Consider the following 24,496-nt stretch of genomic DNA (forward strand, 5'->3'; position numbering starts at 1 on the left):
ATCGTGTCCTGTGCAAAAGTTTATAAACAAGAAATACTTCTTTATACTGCGTGGAAAGAGCTGATTTACAGATATTTGTTTTCACGATGGGGACTCCACACTGGGTATCGATGTTTGACGACCCTCGGAAGTACCCAGACTCTCCTTTTGTATCTGACGCTTGTCTCAGTTCAATTCAGGAATCGCGTTGCGGAGAATGGGTGCAAGATGTCCGCAGAATATCCAAGGAAAGTCTTATGAGTAGGCCATTGCCGGATATTCCGAAGACCTCACCCGTCCTCTCCCGGCACCGAAATATCTCACCCGTCACTAGCTATGACAACAAATGTTACCATGACAATCCAAAAGAAATCCACCGGATGGTAAGTTTGAGGGGAGTTGGGTTGTATGTGGGAGTGGGTTGAGGTTGGGGTTTGGTGGCCTGTTAAGGGAGTCACGATTTAAACAATTCTATCGATAGCTTTTTTTAAGTAAACTTCAAAACCTCGCGTAAATAAATTACTAAAATAAATATATTGCAGAATCTTTATTTCTATATACGTCCATTTGCTACTATTTTATCTAAAATCATGGCGTCGGTTTTTTATTATGATGTCACAATTAAGATAACGTCAGGTGTATTATATGCTTATAAGATATAACACAATGGCAGTGTCTTCTTACCTGTGGAAGGCAAATCTTTGAAGAGAACGTTATAACACGTTGTTTTTGTTAATATAACACTTAAAATGTAAATTAATTGTACATTGCCATGTTTACATAATGAGATATTTTTTTCTTGTCATTTGAAACTTTCATGCAACTTATTTTAATGCCGATATTTCGACATCTTAAAAATAAACAAGAATATATGTCAATATAGACATTTCAGAGTAAAATTTAATGAAACTAGAGCTAAACATAGAGGGATACAGGAAGAGTTAGCAAGCAGACAGTATAAATGTCTCGGAGCAAATTATTTTCGATAATTACTTGTTGTTTTATGAGAAAATATGGTGTTACAATTCATTTATATTCTACAAAATTAACATCCTAACCAAACAATGTATTATCCAAATGACATTATCCTTAATAACATAATGACACGTTTTAGTTCGATAGCATGTTTGTTTCATGTATTTATTCACTGAAGCACATTTGCAATTCATCAAGAAGGCAGTTTTGAATATATATATATGTATTTTAGTAAAAAAGAGATCAAGCATGGCCTGTCTCAATTACCAATTAAAATTTAGCGATTTGTCAATTAACTGCTACATTGAGCCATAAAATGACACACAATCTTTTACTATTTTCAAGTAGAACAATACATCTGTTGGACTTCAATATGAGATCTTACGAATTAAGAAACAATGACATTGTTGATTGTACAAACGACATGCAAATCCCATTATAATACAATAAAGCTACAGTTGAACCCAATAATTTATTTAACTGCATTGTACAGCTATTTTGTCCTTCTAGGACACATCACTGATGGCTATTGGCCTAAAATATTGAAACCTACAAGGAGACTGACAAAGATTGTACCAAACAGGAAACAGGAAAAATATCATTCAATATGGAAATACTTTAAAAAATATTAATTTTGTTATGCGAGTGGTTTTTATGTTGACCTTCAGGTTGTGCTCGATAACCACATACTCCTATCTATAGGGAATGATGAGAAACACCTGCTGACCTGGCATAATGGAATATTTCCGTCATGTATGTTTAGTATTACAGAGTATGAAAAGTAAATTACATATCGTTAGTCATATCTAAGCTTTCGTATTTTCGCAAAAATGCTATAGTTTCATATTTGATATCTACTGATAATCTAGGATATCGCGTGATACATAAACCATTTTTATAAAAGAATATAAAATGCTTAAACCTGCCACGAATGAAAATGAACATGTTGGTTATACTACCATTACATACCACTTTGATGTAATTTGTTTACGCTACTGATACTTATAACGTGAGACAATGTTTACAGCAAGAGAAACGCGCTTCATGTCGAATTAGCATTTATCCATTTGGCATTCATAGGCAACTGAAACACAAATTCAAAACAATGACAAAACGGCAAAACATCAACACAAGAAAGACATTTCCGAAAAAGTGCAAAGATAATAAAACCAGGTGTCCCGAAAGAGCAAGCGTCTTTTGCTCCAATGATGAAACCCGCCATGTATATCTTAGTCAATCCAATGAAGTAATGTCATGCTCTCAAATAAAAATAAGGCATGCAACAACGAAACCAACAGGTACACTAACGAGCACGAAACACATCCAGCTTCATATGCACAAGGAAATAGAATATTTCTAAATGAAATCACTATGACGACCGTAAATCTTCCCCATAATTTTCATTAACCTGCATCATTTGAAACCCAGTGTTAAGAGTTCTTTCGTCAGTTAGTGACTTCTTGCACGAAAGTCGTGGTTATGGGAACAGGCCCATGAATATCGATTCATCTACAACAGGTAAAAACCATAGGTTCAATATTTACCGTTTTAAAGTTTCTTCTTATTAGAGGGGAAGAAAACCTCAATTTGCAAACATTACTTGCAATATTCCTACACTGTTAGCAGTTCATGAGCTTGTAATACACTACTGACATTGGTAAGGTTATATCATAACAATGCCATACAATGGTACCAGCATAGTTTACAATATAACGTAAATTGTTATGTCATTTAGATAAATAAGATATATTTATCGAGCATACAATGTAAATAAATAATCAAAGTTTGATTAAGAGTTATCTTGCCGTTAAATCAGTGATTCTTTTGACGTCACAGACATATGGTAAATAGTGTTATACTTAATTATAACGACGTTATTACGCCGTACTGCTGACGACAAATTTTAACATTTGGTGTAATTCAGAGTATATGGAATTATCAACAATTCCTAAGAGACTGCACGTGCTCAATATTTCCATCTTAAGTTATATTTATTATATTAAAAAAAACCCTGTTTTTCACTATAGCCCGCACGAGTTGAAAATTAAATTTCTGTCGTGTGGTAGGGTTTGAGTCATTACAATTTATGAAAATATCATGATTTGTTTTAATGTGCATATCTTATATTTATGCAAATTCTATTCATTATGTGATTAATGTCGATAATATTTCTATGATGTACAAACAAGGCCTTCATAAAGAGTTCGTCTTGCATAAAGTTTTTATAATGACAACACATGAAATTAATGCATTGGGTTTAATATCAAATTTGTATATCCGAAATGTTCAAGTTTAAATGTGATCATTATGTTTTGTTATTTTCAAAACAATCTTTGTTACCGTCTAATTTCTTGATTGGCAACAAGGTATATCAAAAGCAGAAATTTATGATATTACATCGGAATTTATTTCATGTTGAACTATGCCTACAATGGGCTAATCATTTGTTCTATACCTTATATTAAATTAAAAACAATATTATAAAAGTCAATTATCAAATCAACATTTGCACTTTATTTCATAGATACAATATATGTATAATTGATCACTCATTTTGTATCATTCCTCTGCAGTATTATAATCCATTACGTAATACTTTAATACTGAATAGCTCATGCAAACTTAAGCTTACTTTTCAACCTCATATTTAATGTTGAATGTGCCAACTTTTTTCTCAAATGGATCAGGAAATATTTCAAAAGCTTATGGAGAAGTTCTTCAACTAAAACATATTTCTTTTACTTCACACAGTTACTGTGACTGAAGGAATGTATACCGCAAATAAAAAAAAGTTATAAAAATTATGCAAATGTTGTAAGTACCATGAAGACGAAATGTATCTCATCCATCAACCTCGCCCAGAGAACGTCTTCAGATCCCCCTTACACCTCCATGTATGTCAAAATAAGTTTGTTACATCTCAGTGACGTATATTCTAATCACGATATATGACATACTTTAGTATGTAAATGTCCATCACGCATTTCTCCATCTGTATAAATTACCAGAGTATAGCCTTCTCTGTTTTTACCCAATGACCCTTGTAATGGATATATTCGGTATCGTATACTCTTTAACGACAAAAGTCATTCGTCAGAAACAAATACAGCTGTGACACAGTGTGACGGTCCTGATGTCATATTAATTCTTTTGTTTTCAACGCTTATTGTTAAATTTAAAGTAAATCTGTCGTAAATAATGAAACAAACACCCAAATACTTTATCGATTACTCTTAAGAGGTACTTTTTGGTACGATATGATATTTGGTTGTATTTGGTCAGTTATTTGTGTTCTGTGTCATGCTAATTATTTACTGGTTAAGTCAGTTGTGGTGTTTTACATCTACAAGATGTTTAGATAACACACATTTGTTCCTAGTTAAATTCAAATACATGTAAAACTTAACTCTCCTATAAAGCAGCGGGTGGTCTATATACAATGTTAATACCAATCTGTGTTAAGGGGATCGTTAAACAGTAGTTATAAATATATGGTCTATATATAAACAGTGCTCTCTGATTGTAGCTATAGTCGACATAATTTCAAGTGTCCTTTTGGACAATACCATGAAACTCTGAGAAACCATGGTTTCACTGGAGATTAACCAAAGCGCCTTGCAAAAATATCGACCATACTCATTTTCTGAAAATACATTTTGTACGTTATGAATTATATTTACATAACGATATTATGGCAAGTTCATACGATATCTTAAAAAACAAGGTGAATCCAGTCTTGGGAACAGCAAAAACATGGCCGCATTGTGACGTCACGATACATGAAAACCAACAGTCACCAGTATCATTATTACAATAATGGTTGGGTACTTTTTGAATGGCAACGAGCAAATGTAAATATAACAATGTAACAATTTTCTCCATTCTTTAGTATCATGGTAAACACATTTAAAGTCAACACTTGATAAAAACAGTAAAGATTGTGTAGAACATATATAACGATCTACAGTCAGTATTTAACAATCCAATAATTGAATTCATCCAACATATTTTACAGAAATCTACCGATGACACAAACAAACGAAGGAGAAGTAAACGTCATACCAACGACACATCAAGCAGACGAGAAACCAAAAATGATTTGAGGGAAACATCTGTGACTTTGACACTTTCAGTTAAAAACGGTAGTAAAAAACATAGATATCGAGACGAGTATGTCGGTATGAACAATGTGAACCATTCTGAGGTATCAACTGTCTTAAATCATAAACCAGGATCCGGAGATTCATTCTCACGGAAAGAATCCGAAAATTCTGGAACGGAACTTGTTAGTCAGTTGTCCAGAAAGAAGAGAAGACGGAATGTATGTATTGTACCGATGTTGATAATGACAGTGTTGATAATAGGAGGATTATTTACGGCCATAGCTGTGGTGTTCATGCGTCCTTTAGGTAAAGTATCCATTTCATTATCAAAACTAAGCATTCATATTTCTTTAAAAATAGTTTCCATTTATCATGATACAACAATATGAGTATACCAATGTTCAGAAGGTTTACAAACGCACAACTTAGATATTTAATTATATCTATTAGCATGTTCTAATATTCTTGCAGCAGTTCAATATGAACATTAAACTTCAAATTGTATTAGAAATATACAAATAAATCAATCATATTTGTGATATCTTTATCCAAATACGTACTTTGCGTTTTATTTTCCGAATTTCCTTTTTTTCAGAAGAAGAAACCGAAACTAACGAATCAGGCTACGGTCAGTAGAAATTTGGAACATTTTTTTTCGACATCTCAATTACACATACCAAATAATAACTGCTACATATTGATTAACGTCAGCTCTGGAATTTAATTTACACAACATAGGAAAAAGTTAACTGTATTTAAGCATTCTTAGTTTCCAATATAAATCACCTCGTCACCGCACAGGTCCAATACCAATATGGTTGAGGCTCTACAATACAAATGATAAATAAGATCGTCTAGATTATATAAACATTTTCTTCCTAAATATAGTCGAGAATAAAAGTGTTATGGATTACATAGCAGGTTCAGACATCGATATTTCTATTGTGACAATAAATAACGCTGCATTATTGAAGAATGTCACAAAAAAATACCAACAGGTCCATATAATCATAATCCAAACTCAAAAAGTTAACGCAATTCATGAATTTTAAACAAAGGTGTGGTATATCATCTTTTAGTAAATAGTTTGTGTTACAAAACGTGATTTCATCCATCTATCCAGAGTTGACATGTTTTGGCTATTTACATTAGGATGATGTAACAAACAAACATGTTATTTATTCTATCTATAGAAATGGTCATTGCAAGCGTACAACTGCGGTTACTTAATAAGACGTTTAATAAAGAGATGAGACACCGAAACACTAAGAAATATGCAGAGATAGAGGAGCCTCTTTGTCATGAGGTAAGACAGCGTGTTGTTTATGGGTTATAGTGCAAGGATGACATCTATTAACATATTACCTGTGTACAATTATTCACTGGTGTCAGACATATATTCTCAGATTCCATACATTTTACAACTAACGTCATGCCGTTGTTATATCTGTAACAAACACACATTTTTACTATTATCATTATTGATCTACAAAATAATCAAATAATGCTGATATATAGCACAGTGTTTGTGGTTAGTGTTGTACAGTATAAATATGAAAAAGTGACAATAGACTTGTTGTTGTGGTTTAATCCACAATGATAAATCAAAATAGTTACTAAAACAAGAAAACATTGTATTGTCTCTCATTATTTTTGTTTTCTGTTTTTAATGAATGGCCAGTCGTGTATGTATTGTAATGCTATTAAATATGCGCCTGTAATTCTTTTCTTGTTCATACAAAATGCTCAGCCGTTGATATATTTATTTTAGAAAAATACCTCCGCACAGAAAGACATTTTTCTGTGCTGTCATTTTCAAAGCTATGTGCATCACAGTTGCTCGTTATATAAGTTAGGCCGTTATGAAAAAATCCATAATGCGAAAGTTTTAGTTTATCAAATACATTTTCCAACTGGTATTGTGTAAAGATATACTCCGATTAGTGTTTTTTTTTCAATTTAATACGTACAATAATTGTTATCAATTCTTACAAAAAGTATGTTTATCATCAAATATCAAGGTCTGACGTAATCTGATAAGAAAGGCAATATCGTATGTCATTTGCTATACGAAACCTTATGAATTTCTCTTCAACTTTGGATAACCGTTCCTGATACCCATGACATATCAATACCTCTCCTGATAGTTAGGGTTTGAAACACAAATCAATTACACTTATATGCAAACTTTGCAATGTCATGTGTATGTGGTTTCGCGATTTGAATAATATATATCAAATACATCGCATATTTGATTGATTCACAAACATCATCCAGAATTGCAAGAACCTTTGATTTATAAATTTCTGAACTCGTAGAGAAAGTAGATACATCAAGAATTTAAATCCACCTTTGTTTCGTTGTTTCAGATGGACGGATTGTTTCTATTTAGCGAATATTCAGGAAGTTACTACGGATGCAAAGTTCAAATGTTAAGGTAAATATGAATTGGTGTAGAATTTCTATATTGTATATTTGAAAGAATATATTTGCTCTTCGATATGTCGAATCATCATAATAAAAATGAATTTCTCTGCTGGTCATGACTGAAGAGACTGATGACTGGTATGTGAATCTATTATATATTCGTCCTGTTATCCAGTGAATTCCTCTATGAATTGTTTGCATATATATAGCAATAGTGTAGTCTACTCTGGAGTTGTTTGCGTTTTCTGCGCCTGTCAGAAATCAATTGTGATATCATATGGACATTGACGTTACATCATGATTTTAGAAAGATTCTTACTTTTGTTTTCATCTCATATGTAATTTCTTAACTTGTCTCGAAATTAGAATTTTTGCTCAGTAAAGCTAACAAGACACTCTTAAGATTCGTTTCCCTGAATCTTATGGTAAATGAAAACTCAATAAACTTTCAATATGTACTAAGGCTAAGTCTGGATACGTCATACCATTTTCATCAATTATACACTGAATTTACCAATAGAACAGATTAAATCCACGTGAGGAATGCGATGGACTACAACCTTTATAATACAAACATTCTCATTCTGTAGACGGAAAAAGACTTGGGTTATAATACATATAACACAAACCAACATTTTCAGTTGAAAGTCAATTTACAGTACGTCAACATTAATTTGTTGACTAGGATTGAAACAGTACTAAGAGCAGAGTCCAATTGCAGAATACACTATCTTTTAATTGGTATGAGAAATGAAAATCTTATTTCTTTATGACAATAGTATTTGTTTATTTGTCATAACATGCTGATACTGTACCATTTCAATGCCAATTTCCAATTTCGATTATAAACAGTAGTCAGAAAAGTACAACAGATAATAATGAAAGAATATGGTAGAGACCTGTACTGCACGGTGTCTGTAAACCTATATATGGCTTAGCTTATTCTTTTTTTTTAGGAAAATATGTTATGCTAAAGTTTTTGTTTTAGATGGTTGTTGATTTGCCTGCCTGCACAATCCTTTACTGTGTAATAGCGGAAATATCAGTTTTAAATGATTATCAAAAAATTCTTATCCAGCAATGAATTATTCATAAACACGGAAAAGAGTATCGGTAATAATTCACAAAAATTATTGGTGCAAACATTCTACAGACATTCGTGCAATACTTGTAACACTAACAATGGATTCTTCAGGATTAAAATACCTATTTCATCATATTTGATTATGTCTTATTTCTTAATAAATGTCTAATTAAAACCTATAAGCTTGATAAGCTTGAGTTTTATTGACATGAAAAATCATCTTTGATATGCATGTGCATAGATCAACCAGTTCGTGTGAAATCATTGTAATAAAACTATCTTCTCCTTTGTCATATTTGATAACGTTTGGCATGTAAAACTGTCACAGTTATATGTCAATGACTGTTTTGATGTCGTGTCAGACCGGCTGATTTGCATCGTTTTTACGCCTTAATTTATGCAAAACGGTTCAACATGAAATCCGCTGTCCACACGAAATCAGTGATTATTTGTATTATTTTTACAAGAACCATCGGGAATTTTACAGAAGAAATCATCTACTGCATCTAGAATAAGATCACTTTGTTCAACCACTCAAGTTAGCTCACAGTACATAGAAAGTGTACAAAGAAGTATATACTTATGTTCGCCGTGCACTAACATATACTTTGTAGAAGACCGTAAAGGCGTGTCTGATTACAGGAAAAATATCGTTAAATAATACTAATAACATTTTTCACCAATGAGGAAATAACTGTATTATAACATTTAAACATATATCATCAACAGAAGGAAGAGATAAGTTAAAACAAAAATCGTTTTTTCCTATTATTATTATTTTATGAAATTTTCCAAGCAGACATTAAGCTAACAAAACTTTTTTACGTCCAAGCCTTTGGTTGTCCACGCACGTGGTTTCTTTGATTTATTTCCCTGCTTTAACTGCTATCGTGATCTTACATCTCTTACTTAACGTTACATATATTATCACATAGTCGCTCTCCTTCTATATCCAAAAACGAAATCTAATTCTGGTCGGCTTGCATTTTAATAAGCATATATATAATCATGAAATCACAGCTTTCAATTCAAATAAGTACTTTGAATAAGAAGCCTCTGGACGAACAGTCGCTGGTAGAAATTAGCCTTTGTGTATAAATTGTAATTAAATTATCACGTTCATATATAGTAACAGAGGAAACCTTGAAGATATTGATAGAAGCTTTATATCGCACGAACCTGTAATAAATATACTGATCTTTAATCAATATGGCAGACAAAATATAAAAAAGAATATATAACATATCCGTACACTGCTAGAATACACTTTTCATATTTTCGTTCTCATTATTCGAAGAATCATTACAAAGAAGGATACTTACTTTGAATCTTAAGACATCAAAACATGGAGAGTAAACAACTTGTTATTTCTTTCAGACGATGCGTAAACAACAGATGTGTTATCCTATGTTGTGAATTCTAAAAGAGATAAAATTGTATTAGATCAAAGAGTATATTAATGGTATTTATGTTGTAGATCAGGCAGCATCCACGTACTAGAAGAGTTAATTTTTAGAGAAACACAAGAACTTAGGAAGCCATCTTCAATACAGGGCCTCATTAAGACGTCCTCGCCGTCTTTTGATTGGAAAGGAGTGCGAGTAATTAATGTTGGCGATTTTGTCGTGGACTATGAAAGTATTAAAGTGCAGATCGACACGCAACACTTCCAAGAACTACCAAAGAGACCTCTGCTGAGTGTAGCCAGTAAGTGCTTTGTTGTGAATAATATGAAAAAAAAACTATGAATAAATGCAGAATAAATGATCAGCGTCTTAAAATATAACCTGTATTTTGGTGAGGGTAAAGAAAGACAGAAGTGGCAAGCCTTTGCAACATTAATTGAAAATCAGACTACTGAAACTTAAACAGTTTTGTTCATTACATGTTGACCTAACTTTGATGTTACGCTGAATTTTGCCTGATGACGGACGGATCCAAACTTCATCGGATATAACAGCGGTTTTATCAATTTTCATAAATCAACTTGTTCATTACCACATTGCTTATTTCATCAACTTTTTTTACATTTCTAAACGTTATATTTAAGCAAATTCGGAGAGTTATTCTGTCGAATTACCGCACGTGCTGAAATACAGTTGTTTTCCGTCACTGCCGAATACAGAAAAATTGTATGTGGCGGATGTATTATCGACAACGACATTGCAGGATAAATGTAATCATATTCCCGTGATGAATTTCATGTCACGTGTCAATAATATAAATATGGACTTGATCATCTTTTTGAACACATCAAATAAATCTAAAAGAAAGCTGTGTATTATGAGATATATATATCCTGATGTGGCTTATTTCTTATCCCTTTTGTATCAAAATGGTTTGTTTACAATTTTTTGTTCATGACAAATTACACATATTCTCCATATTTTCTCAATTTAATTCTAATTTAATTTCTATATCTTATACGTTTTTTTTATTCATTTTTAGAAATTATTACATTGTTTATCTTTATTTTAAAAAATCTTTCACTTTTTCTGTTATCCTTTAGTTTATAAGATATTATTTACCATGTGTATAATACATGCATGTCCATGGTTGTCTGTTTATAGAAGTGTTCAATGATGTGTCCTCAACCACAACCTTTACCCCATTGTCAACAAAGAGGATACTAGAAAGTCCGAAACTATGGAAATGGGGCAGAACAACGGTCGCCACGACAACAACAAGTACGTATATGTAAAACAAGTATTTCTTTGTATACTAGTTGAAATGTATCCCTACGAATTTATATCAAACATAATATGAATCAATAGTTCCAAATTATTTAGCTTTTCAGTGGCAATGCAATGAATTCCATGATATGTTCCTTTGTAATACATATCCCTTTACGATCACAGTGTTCTTTTCAAACGATTTATTACTGATACATGTATGAACAGAACCGATTTACAAGAAAATAACTTTCTGGTAATTTTACAATTTCTCCACTTGTAAATGTTCTTTGAAACTGAAATTGTCGATACCCATCAGAATGGTCACCGGACCCTACGTTTAGCATAGTTTGTATATATATATGTATATCACTGCCTAATGTATATGAATGAGAAATATACATATAAACATTAAATTACATTCAACAAACCATCATTAAGTGTCATATGTCGAGGCTTATATGTGCATCTTTTAAAATAAGCCATTTTTATCGGAATGTAAGCTTTTATAACACACCGGTATCGAAACAGTTGTCTTTCTTTACATCAAAGGAAAGTCTGCAGCAAAACCTACAACCATGACATCTGCGTTTGTACCAAGTCGAAGACAAAATCCAACAACGAAAGCACAAAATCCTGCCCGAGGAAAAACAACGCAGCCTGACAAATTTGAACCATCTACATTGTCAACAACAACATCTACAACAATGGAAACACCACCCACTGAAGCTTCCTTGTCGCCTGTTACGTCACAGTACCCTGTCACCACAGACCCTTTTACGTCTACTACAGGTACAACTTAATCAACAAATTCTAATCGAGAACAATTCATAGCGTCGTCGCTGTAGTTAGTAAATAAATAGAGTTTATGCTGAACATTGAACGTAACAATACATTGTGAAGTAATTTCTTTTGGGAACTGTCTCTGACGGTAAGTATGGGAGTCAATGATTGGTTGAATTAGAACTGTATATACATCTATATGCATGTATCAAAATAACTTCAAACAACACTTCGAATTAAGCATGAATCTTCATGATGCCTATTAAATTGTCTAGATGCATTATCTATTAATCAGATGTGTTGTGTGAAGTTATTTTTATATATTTCATCAAACACTGTGAATTCAACCTTATATTTGAACATAATTATAAATATTGAACTTTATATGCTAAGTATCATATTAATCACGGGATCTCGCTATTCATATTTCTTTATAGCATAATAACAATTAATGATAATGTAAAGAATATTACTTCAAATCCAAATAGTTTTTTTCTTCATTCAAATTTATTGCGATCCTCATTTAGAAAGGTGTAATGACTTGAATGTTTCAGCAGAAACACAATTCGAAGAGGAAGGCTTTTCAACGACGATGCACATGCCATCAAGTAGTGGAGGTCCATGTATGTCTCAAACGTTATTTTTTTCTTACGATAGTGGTCAGAAATCCTTTAAATACGAATTCAGTTTTCTAAAGTTTTAATATGAGATAACAGAGTAAATTTGCTATTCTTATGTAATGCACTTTAACCTTTGGTAAGATGTATTTCTGATGTTGATTGAAAATATATACTTTTTCCATTCATTCTCTAGCTATCAGCATGTCGAATGCGGGATCACCCATTGCTGGTGGTTCAGTGGTTGTACAATGTGTACATCAGAATCTGGCCGGATGGACTCACCTCACTGTTACACATGAGGGGAAAGGGTCAGGAATTATTAGAGTGTTAAACGTATCCTCTGACGGTCGACCAGATCCACCAGACGGCAAGTACACAGACAGACTGATTGTTCAGCTCAAAATTAGCGAAACCTCGGCCAGTGTTTCTCTTAACTTTACTAAAATTGACTGCACAGATGAGGGATCCTATGTCTGCAGCGCATATAGTCCTAAAAGGACTCTGACCGAAAGAGGATACTTGTATATTAGAGGTAAGTATGATAAGACATTAGTTTGATGAAAATTTGAATATGCAACTTACGTAATGTGATCATTTTCCCCTTTAATCTGCAATGAAAGATTCGTCAAGATACTGCCTATTTTTTATCAGCATGTATTAAATGAAAAAAAAAGTTTGCAAGTTGTCTTATAGAATTTCATCATTAGATTAAATTAATCACCAAACTTTACACACAAAAGATCGTTCGGCTTTTTTTTTCGGTTTTTCTAACCCGAAATGTGCAGTTTGGCGCAGTAATGTAGACCAATACTTTGGAATGTATAAAAAGATAATTAAGAATATGCGTTTGAATTTTTAGTTGAAAATTCTGAAACGAAAACAATATGGCCAGCGTTCTATCAAAACTATCAAATTTCAGGTTCCTTATTGTTAATTTTCATTTTCTGGATAGCATCAGTCCTGCACCCTCAATCTATGGGGTGTTATATTATAGGGCTGATCAGCTTTATCGTGATTTTCGTGCAAGATGTCGGCACCTGACAGACCAACTCATTACAACGGTTTTCGATAGAGGAAGATTGATATAGATGGTGGGAAAATTTCATGATGTTTTCCTTGAAATATTCTGTCTTGGGCCGATATAAATCTGTTAAATGTTTGTTAGTATGACCGTTGTTGCTTATGTTGTTCTCATTTTGGAACGAGACATTACTTCCTGGAAGTGTCCGAGATGGCGGATGACGTCAATGAAGCAGAAAACGCTTGCCTTTCCAATACACTATCCTTGTAATTCTTTTTGTTTCAGTTTTGCTATAGGTTTATAGAATTTGCTTTTCTTTTACTTTCATATTTCTAAAATTGTCATGTTTGTTCATTCATTTCAGCCTCTCCTACCAAACCAGAAGTAACAATGCCATTGGAAATAGTTGACCAGCGTGAAATAAAGAAACCGATAAAATGTACAGCCAATGTAGGATATCCTGTTGGAACGCTAAAATGGTCGGTTAAACCCCATGGACAACCTGAATTTATTCCTTTGGATGTGTCAAACATAAAATATTCTGGAGAATGTAAAAATATTGCCACAAGTGTTTTCAAACTCATACCAGCGATGGCGGGAAATGGAACAATACTTAAGTGTGAGATTGTCAATCAATATTTCCCGAAGGCAAAACAGCTTTCGACTTCAAGGATTTGGAAGGTCATTCCAGGTAATTCTTATAGTTAAAATATACCTTATTCCCCACTTTCATCTTTGTCTTTAATTATTCAGTGTCACAACTGTGGTCAGGGAAGAAATCAACAGTACGTAAAGTTACAACGAGAGAAAAAAAAAACCCTTACATAATTGATAGCTATTTCCTGTTTTGACACTGATAAGGAGCTCGCTGTCCGCTCAGGTAGCTTTAGACGACATGAATAACATTACATACCATTACAGAAAACAAGGGTCACTTTTGTTATAATGTTATCTAGTACATCCAATATAAGCAATGCTTTTACCTTGCACATTACAGAAACAACGCTTTAGTAACTAAACATCACAGATATCAAACAAACTCAGTTCATCATATATGTGTGAATAAGTTTCCCCTCAATAGAACATTATCAAAGACAACTTTATATGTGTATAGATTCCACATAAGTAGCATGTTTGTGTCTTTTGTTACATTAGTTGTCAGTATCTCGAAAGTAACAAACATCCTTTTGAGTCTTGTAATATTCGTTGTCAGTCTTTTGAGAGTCACAAGCGCGTTTTTTTTTTTTTTTTTTTTTGTCGTTTTTAACATTTGTTTTCAGTCTTTCGTAAGTATTAAGCTTGTTTTTGTGTTTTTATATAATTTCGTTATCAGTTATACGAAATTAACACCTTTGTGTCGTTTGTTAATTTTTTTGTTTGTTTCATCAGTTCCGCTATAATGACAGTTGTGTCCTTTGTACAATCTTACGAATGACAGGCTCCATGTTGTCGTGATCTGAGTTAATTAATACATTAGTACATACTTTTCTTGATAGATGTCTCAAGCTGATATTGTGGTTAACCATTTGTTTTCATGTTGTGCATAAGAACATAGAACATCAAACATAACAAATTATCATGATATATGCAATCTTTTAATATTACATTACAATAACTGTAATAAAACCGCGGATGATTGTTGATGAATAAAATGTATTCAGCACGATCTGATTACTAGATGTAGTTTTTGTCAAGATTTCCACGTACATTTACCTAAGATTTTTTAAAACAAAACATTAATACTTTAATGGAAGCTAAGTTGAAAAGTCGTCAATTCGAGTCAATTGACAGCTGAGACAGCAATTGAAGTTTCTACAATTTCTTTCTTTTTCTCTCTCTTTTCATATGTCAGCATTTAATTTTGTTGCACTCTTAAGACATTACTCACAAACTGGAAGAATGCAAAAAACATATTGCGCGGAATGCAGGTGTGAAGAAGATAAATCATTCCTAGCTACAGTGCTATATACACCACTGTTAAACTAAATGGATTTCAGATTTGTTTTTATTGACGAATATAACAAAAGTGTATGTTTTAGTACATATCGATATTACTTGTATTACCTATTAGTTGTTAGATTAAGAAACTTGTATAACTAGTGATAATATACCGATATATTTATACTCTGGATAAGAAAAAATAAATTTTCAAAATCTGTGTGTATTACCATGGTTCGAGACCCATGTGGGGCAGTCACAGCTACTGGCCGTAGGTCGGTGGATTTTTCTACAGAAATTCTTATTTTCCTCCATCACCCTAACATGGCCATCCTCCATTGACTCTGGTTCTTAACAGGACACTAAGAAATAATTAACTAAACCATTCTGAGATAATCAATATCCATTCAGAACATTTTACCACTAAGCATACTGCATGTTAACAGTCCATAACTACTCACATATCACCAAGGCCTATATCAGAAGATTACGCCTATAAGATAAATTCATGTATGCCTACTAAGACACGATATACATTATTACTCTAATTTACCCATAAATGACACAAATTGTCTTGTTACGTTTTTACGCTTTAATGAATTGGACATTGGTTTATGCCGCCCTACACGTTTTCTCATTAAGCTAGTTATTAACTATAGTTTAGGATAGCTGAATAAAGGCTTTACGTATTTCCGCCATTTCGTAGTTTTTCAACTTATCTAAAAAAAAAACTATTTTATGCAGGAGAGGTTAACAGCTCTAATGAATTTTTGAATCGTTAAGAAATAAAGCAAATGGTTTGGTTTATTAGAAACTAATTATACGATATCGATATTTGGAATGAAATGTGAAGGAGAGCGCGTGAGACAAATATCGATGCCATACTTTACTCAGTTCTTTGATAAACTACCAATTGTTAAACTTAACTGTCCTGATTTTGCCTATTGTTGTTTGATTTTTACAAAATAAAAGTCGGTATATGCTACAACAGATCAATATGAAGAATAACACAGGCTTTTGGACTTTTTAAACAGTAAGTGTATGGTTTCACAAATTCTTTCGAATACAGTGTTCAATATGTAACCAAAGGAGTTCCAAATACGAAAATGATGTTTAAGGTGTATGAAATGGCTTATCTCCATCTATATTACAATTCTGTGGATTTTTCAATTAAACATGACAAAAGTCAAATATAGTGTTCATTTGAGGTCAGAAGAAAGCAAAATGTTTTTTCTATCAGTTAGCCACAGACACTTACCAACCAACCAACCATATTGTAGAATTAAAAGCACGTGAAAGCATGATCAAACATATACAATCAACAGACACCATATAGATGTATTGGTAGCTATTTTATTCTTTGATCTAACTAAATAGATGTAAGTATATGTGATCATTTCCCGGTAACACAACATTGGAAGTCTACTACTTGATTATATAAATGTTTCAGAACGAAGTCATGTTGTAGACTTTTTTATTTTCGCAAGTGTTTTTCTTTAGCATTTCTCTGGGTCAATGTCATACGAGAGATTGAAGGTCTCTCCATATTTTGTCTCATATTTCTCACAGAGTGTTCTGAGATGACCTACAACATTATCAAATACAACAGCATTGCCAAGATAACTCAAAACTTCACTTACGTTCAAAATAGTCATAAGAGATCTAATTAGAGATTTAAACTTACGTCATTGTTTCTTTGTTAAATCAGTTAACGTCATGTTTAGATGTTGTAAGGTCATCTTAACATGTATAATAACTAGCTAATTTAGAAAGGTGTGTATCTAGGATGACATTTTCATCATAATTAAATCCTTTCTTAACAAGGACGACATAGATAAAGGCACGCCCGAAAGTAGAATATATATCACATTATTGTTTCTTTGGTGTTTTTGCGGAAAAAAAAACAGAGTTAGCATTTAAGGCCTACTTAACATTCCCAACACATTCAGTAATACTCTAATATTCCATTTAGCTAAGATGTCTTGCTATGTATGTAACGCTTGTTTTGTTCGGCCTATAAAATCTGTCAGAAAACGTTAGGAGGTGATTACATAAACGCCATACTTAAGGAAATTATCCACTATGTGTATATAGAATTAAGTTTCTTTGATTTAGTCTCCTTTTAACACTTCTGTTTGTTAGCTCTCTTTTATGTAGAAAATATCATTTGCATTACTGTTACAAAATGGAATTTTGGAATATTTACATAAGTGGTATATTTAATGCAAAATGAAAAAATCATAAATGTTAATAAAAATGAAATTGCTTACAAAGATTCCAAATTAGAAAACAAAGCATGCTATTTGTACCTATGTTATGCTATTCCTAAAATAGAACCCAGAGCTAGACAAGAGCTTGTTGAAGAGGATTTCCTATCAAACATTTTGCAGTTATCTCTGTATAACAATACACTTCCCTGCACAATATTCGTGTTGACAAGCGAATGCATCTATGTATAACATTATCTAAATGACACTGTGAAATAGTAATGCTTCTTTAATTTATCAGTTCTGAAGACTTGGCAAACACAAAGTTCATTGAACAAAATATGCCAAAAACCCAACTTATATTTACACACTTTGTATTGTTTTCAGCTGGTTTGTGTCTTGGAAAGCTTGACAACCATAAAACCCGCCATCCATACCGCTGTGATCATTACATCAGTTGTACTAACAATACGGTTCACGTTGTCAAGTGTAAAAACAACCTTTGTTTCAATACAGAGACTAACACTTGTGGTGAATCAGGTAAGTATATAGCCGAATAATCTATTTCCACAATAAAAACCTATTTATGTTGTAATATTTTGTTGTATGCTGATGCTGAAGTTTATAAAGTATCTATGGTTTTGTGATTTACGAGTACTAATCAAGAAACATGCATCATTATACCTATATTTGTATGACGAAAATTATTGATTATTGTTTAAGAATTTTTCCTATTCTTTTTTGTTTTAGCACAATTGGATTATTAATTTATATAACTGATACAATCTTATGAATTGAGAAACGCCTAAGAAATAGATATTTTCTTTCTCAACTGACTTTTGAATTGTTAACAGGTATAGTGATGAAAGATGTAGTGGCATACATGAATGAAGGCGTGACGTCACTGATGTGCCGCGTGCAACATCTTGGTAATTGGGATGCAATACGAATTCGGAAGATTCTACCATCTGGAGACAGGGTTCCTGTTGTTGTTGCATCCAACGAAACAAATGTAACGATTCAAGATCCAAATATGCAGGGACGGCTGTTTGCGGATATCCAGACGACAAAATATGAAGCCAATCTAAAATTATGGATTTACACATTACAGTGTGCTGATGCAGGAATTTATGTTTGCGAAGTGGATACTGATTACGATTTACCCGAATCACAGGCACAGCTGTCTTTGAAAGGTAATCACGACCTTTCATTTTCTACCGCGAATTACAATCTAGGGTAATTATGTAACATGCTGACACCGGAAAGAGAGTGGGGATATAAGATATATAATAAAGTTAAAAATAAAACAGGCTAATAGAAAGAATATATCTCTGAAAACACTGAAGAAAGATTTTTAAAAATTCAGTAATAAATTCAGAATAAGATACAGCATAACTGTTTCCTTTTTTCAGAGCTCGTATTTGATGACAGAGGCTTAAAATTTAAAAGGAATGTATAAATGAAACAGAAGTGAATGTAAATTTCGACCTATATGCAGTATATACAAACGCTGATTCAAACTGCACCATACGGTTGTCTTTCCCTTGGTAGTGATGTTACGAGTCTACATTATTAAAGCCCAGAAAAGGCGATTACTGCCAATCGATTTGGTGGAATTAAATGTCAAAATCCAGAAGAGGAAATGCACTAATCGAATTTCAATAAATGTCGTATTTGGTATTGAATAATGAACGTCAAGTGCATGCGTAAATTGTAAGCCGTGCCACCATTCGAATGAATTTAAGCTTGACAAGCAGATTACGAAAAACATCTACGACAAATGCCAAGTAAAAAGTATACACGTTTACTTGACATTATTCTTTAATTACCAGATACATGAACTGGGGCTAGTCCGCTTCCTTATCTAGATTTTAACATTACTTTCAATCACTTTGGATTTTCCTAAAAAGCCAACTAGGTTTTAAATAGAACTGACAAGTCCTAGTAGGACGAAACAGGTGCTTGATGTAGTTTAATTTGTTGTTTGACTTTACTGTATCTTACATAAATGTGCTATTCACTGTGTTTCATGTACTACCTAAAAGTTAATTAGCCTTGTCTGCCAGCTATAATCTCCAAGATTGTATAAATTACACATGGTAATATATTACCTTTTGAAATTAAAATAAGAATTTAGGACAAGATGCAGTAAAATCAGTAATGAATTAAACTTTATCATCTTCATTAAACAGCTGTTACAAACATAGAAAACTTATGATTTTAATAAAGTTTATTATTACATATCATACATGCTCTAGGACTCTAGATTGATGTGTATAGATATATAAGTGGGTGCATTCCAATGTGATAATAAAACACATGCTGTACATTAACTACCTGACCATAACTTATGTCCAATACACACCAGTTGACGGAGTCATTAATTACCCTTGAATTTTCTATTACTTGCAAGACATGTCTGTCAACTATACAATGAAAGACTTTATACTTGAGAAGGCCCAGGAATGTAAAATACATATTAATACTGTATTCTATACGATTATTAATATATAACTAGGAATATAGTCGTGAAGAAATACGTTAGTGTTAGAGTTTAAGTTATGCACAAAAAATAAAGTCATATCCAAAATTCTAGTGTAGAATATAGTTATAATGTCTTATACGATGTGTATTGTTGCTTTAATTCATTAATGTGTGACAATGTTTGATGAACCTGTTTATAATAGTTGTGTGTGTGTATGTAAAACCTAACCATTTTGTTTTATGTAGAGAGCATTCTCTCAATATACAGTAAAGTTTTTTAAATATATTTATAGATTAAAAAATTTAAATCAATGGGGAGATAACTTTAGGAAGTCGCCACTGAAATGGCCGCAACTTTAATGTATTGTTCCTTCAATAATACATATGTAGAAAATCAGGGTTATAGTTGATTATTTGAGGAGCCATATTCAGCAAGTCGTTACAATATTGACTATATTAGGTATTCAAATACATATACTACTAGTAATTTGCCAATGTGAAATAAAAACAAGATAATCCGTTTCAGAGGACTTTCTTTTCAAAGAGAGATAACGGTGACACAAATGTGTAGTTGTGATCTGTACTTGAGCGTTTACCTCTAAAACCAAGAATGAATTCGCGCCGAAATCGTAAGAATTAACGAATTTCTCGTGAAAATGAGGATTTCTTTCCACAATCATTATTTGAATACCTACTCCAGCCCGATATGTCGATAGAACGTCAAAACTTCCTTAAACCATGTTCAACTTTTATCACGAATTTTGTTTGACGTGAGCGACATTTATTGGACGCTGAACTGTATTTACATTAGCATACTGCACTCATATTACGACACAATTAGGTCAGATACAGTTTTTTGTTCATATTTACCTCAGATTGTGGCCATAAGGTGTTTTATACGCTATGACAGCTTGAGTACAAAAAGCTTCTAAGTATACTGAAATCATTGATTAACTAAAACAGTAAAAATGTGCTAATGCATCGTTACTGCTACCATCCTCTTTCAATATATAATTTGTAAGTGTTGAGTATGTTTATAAACGATACTATCTATACGAAAACTTATAACGTCAACAAATAAAAGAAGATATCAGAGTCATTCGCAAGATTTTACACCATTCTTTTATGCAAGATTTTGTAAACAGCATTTTGGTCATGTATTACAAATCCATTTGTATTATGTAAACTGTCAACGTTGTTAGCATTCAATATTTAGCGGAAATAGCCTGAAGAATATATCAAAATCTTGACCGTGATAAATTTAATAACTAACCTTCACGTTCAGTTTAGCATTGTTTAGACGTAATCAGACCAGGTTCAATTATACAACGCATTAACGTCAGCTTGATTAAAAAATCGAGGTACAAGGTATTAAAAAATGTATATCTGTACAATGTTATTTAACACCACGACGAAGTTTATCGGAACAGTAAGCTAACCAAACATATGAGAAAGGAAAGTTGATGACATTTGCGTGGTAAATTATGTATGGATGTACATCATATTCAATAGCAGTTGTATTGCTTATTTAATATGAGGACACGTCAACCTGTCATGAATAACAAGGTACATTGATGACGTTAGGTCCAAACAAGCATTTATGGACAATTACGTATAGTTGATAACGTGTCTGCATTATTTTTGCTGTAAAAATATATTCAAAGCTTTCCGATGCCATTTCGTATCTAATGCAAGTTTTAACAAAAATTCCGACAAGTCAACATAATCTTTATTCAAACTTAAGTTTGATGAAACATAGACAAAAAGAAAAAAATTCCAGTTTAAAACCTACACGGAGAATAAGACCGGAAAGGTCAACGTCGTTTTTTTTATCGCAACACCCGCCATGTTATATTTGTAATTCCAATTAAGTAATGCCAAGTCCTCAGATGAGAACAAGGTAAACACAAAAGAACCGACAGGCAATCTAACAAGTAACAAAAACGTCCAACTTGATATCGCAAAAGTAGAAATAGAATTACATAATGACCGTAAAACTTCCTCATACTGTTATCATTACAACATCTTGCACGATAATCTCAACATTGGTGACAGGCCCTTAAACACTGAAACAACTGAGACGTGTTAACATCGTAGATTGTTGATGAAGGACAGTTGCTATCCAGAAACGGAAAATTCGAAACAGGGAAATGTACCTATAGAATAGGATTATCTTTATACTCGACTTGTAGTGACACTTTGACAATAATCAATCAAACTGGAAACATATCTTTTCATATTGGTACATAGATATCTAATATCTTTATTTGCATTGCAGTGAAGCCAAAACCACCACAGATTTCGAGTCCCATAGAAATAATAGAGGGGAAGCGACTCCGTCAAACATTTTCTTGTCAAGGAGAGGTAGGATACCCAAACGGTGACTTACGATGGGAGGTGAAGTATAAGGACCAGATCAAATTTTCAAAAGTCTCCTCAACAGTGTTCAACGACACGCAAACAAAATCTATCATGGGGAACTGTTCAAAAACCATCCGACGTGAACTGTCCTTCATACCTTCTAAGCAACAAGACCAAATGGTATTAAGATGTGTTGTGCAAAATGATGATACCTTACCAGAAGGACAAACATTGTGGGATTCATTCACAGTTCATGTAATTCCAGGTATGTTACATCGATAAGTCTATTTTCAGGTGGTATTTCTGCACAAAGAGAAGCCAATTTGCATTATATATATGTGTGATCTGTGCGAAATTCTACCACTGCGAATATCTTCCGTGAACGAAATACGCAAAATCATGACCCAACAAATTTTAAGCGCTAAAAGCATCGCTATAAAATTAATTACAACAGCCGGATAACTTATTCTCTTTTTAAAATGCTTGTTTATCAAGAACAAATAATATATAGAACAAATAATTAAATCGTAGCAATAAAGCATTCCGTTATTTGTTATGTGACCTGGAAAAATTTCATTTAAATATCATGCTTTATCAACGAATTAGATGCGGAGAAAACATTAAAGCTTAAGCCACGTACCGATAGCCGTGTTTACTATATCCAAGCTCGACACTTTTTTGTTTTTGTTTTAGCAAACTTTTGTAGTTCAGTCAATTCAACATACTTGATCCATCCACACAACTGTCGGCAGTATATACAGTGTGCACAGGGGTATGTGTATGTCCGGCAGTGTAGCATCGGTCTCTGCTTTAATCCAGACACACAACAGTGTGACATCCCGGAACCAATAGAATCTACAGTCTGTACGTATACATTTTACTCATAATCCATTAAATATTGAGTTCTTAACCATATAATCATTCTTATGAAGGGGATTACACATATGCCATATTTAAACATATTTGAAAGAACAAAATGGGCCTAACTATCTTCTCTGAAAATGTTGATCATTGACTATGCGCAAATGATTTTGGTTGATGGCTGACGTCATCTCAAAAATGATATATATTATATACAAATATACATATCTCCTTGACGATGCCAAATTCTGATCCATTGATGGTGCCCTTTTAAACCACGTAATATTGATAATTACAAATTCATGAAGGTTAATCGGGGCTATCGATTTGTGCTAGTAAAGATACTAATAATTTTCCAGTTAAACAGTATCGATGTACATTAGTCATTCATTAAAGACGAATGGGTTTAAAACATACAGTAAAATATGTCAATATGTTTCATTTCTATTCTAAATCATGTTGTTTTCAACTGATTGTTAAACTTCCTTTTCTAGTTGATCCTGAGTTCCCTTGCCGACCGAACAAAAACGGTGTGTATTACCCACATGCTTTCCTTTGTAACAAGTACACGTGGTGCGTCCAAGGAAAAGGAATTCTCCAGCACTGTCCGTTAGGAACCCTCTACCTAGCGGACGGTCAATGTACATTCAACACAGAACAGTCACTTTGCTACAACAAGGACCAGGACTTATGATGACCGCAGATAATTCAGTATCATGTCATATTTTTTTTTCACATTTAAACAAACAAATTCATTCTGGCAAACCTGTCACATGAAGACACACCGAACTTGAATAAGTGGTATTGATCCCTGTTGACACATTGCTTAAAAGCTTGCAACGATGGTTATGAGAAACGAAAAAAACCAAAAGTGAAGGTTTTAAATACAAATATGCTCCGTTATGCAACCGTATTCTGAAGCCTACATTTGGATTAAAGGAGTACGATATTGAGCTGTGAATGGCAAGTCTATCTTTTGAT

General features: G+C 32.9%; 1 protein-coding gene across 1 annotated transcript; it reads left to right on the top strand.

Moving 5' to 3' along the window:
• Window positions 1–86: 86 nt before the first annotated feature.
• Window positions 87–24,209, top strand: LOC132554735 (uncharacterized). The gene is made up of 16 exons (XM_060219045.1): window positions 87–362; window positions 4,970–5,363; window positions 5,653–5,685; window positions 6,251–6,363; window positions 7,427–7,494; window positions 10,046–10,275; window positions 11,139–11,255; window positions 11,793–12,032; window positions 12,551–12,646; window positions 12,837–13,175; window positions 14,029–14,355; window positions 18,197–18,349; window positions 18,664–19,002; window positions 22,572–22,919; window positions 23,348–23,518; window positions 24,010–24,209. The coding sequence occupies exons 1-16, from the start codon at window positions 87–89 to the stop codon at window positions 24,207–24,209; spliced, it is 3,444 nt and encodes a 1,147-aa protein (XP_060075028.1).
• Window positions 24,210–24,496: the final 287 nt, after the last annotated feature.

Source organism: Ylistrum balloti, unplaced genomic scaffold, assembly GCF_031769215.1.
Source record: "Ylistrum balloti isolate Yb309-2 unplaced genomic scaffold, AGI_CSIRO_Ybal_v1 Utg370434, whole genome shotgun sequence".
NCBI classification, from domain to species: Eukaryota; Metazoa; Mollusca; class Bivalvia; order Pectinida; family Pectinidae; genus Ylistrum; species Ylistrum balloti.

Bases quoted from the DNA above. Each gene is read 5' to 3' on its own strand.
- LOC132554735 (XM_060219045.1), top strand. From the start codon at position 87: ATGGGGACTCCACACTGGGTATCGATGTTTGACGACCCTCGGAAGTAC. The intron at 12,647-12,836 runs GTATGTCTCAAA...TTCATTCTCTAG, and splicing joins ATCAAGTAGTGGAGGTCCAT to CTATCAGCATGTCGAATGCG. The intron at 22,920-23,347 runs GTATGTTACATC...TTTTTGTTTTAG, and splicing joins CACAGTTCATGTAATTCCAG to CAAACTTTTGTAGTTCAGTC.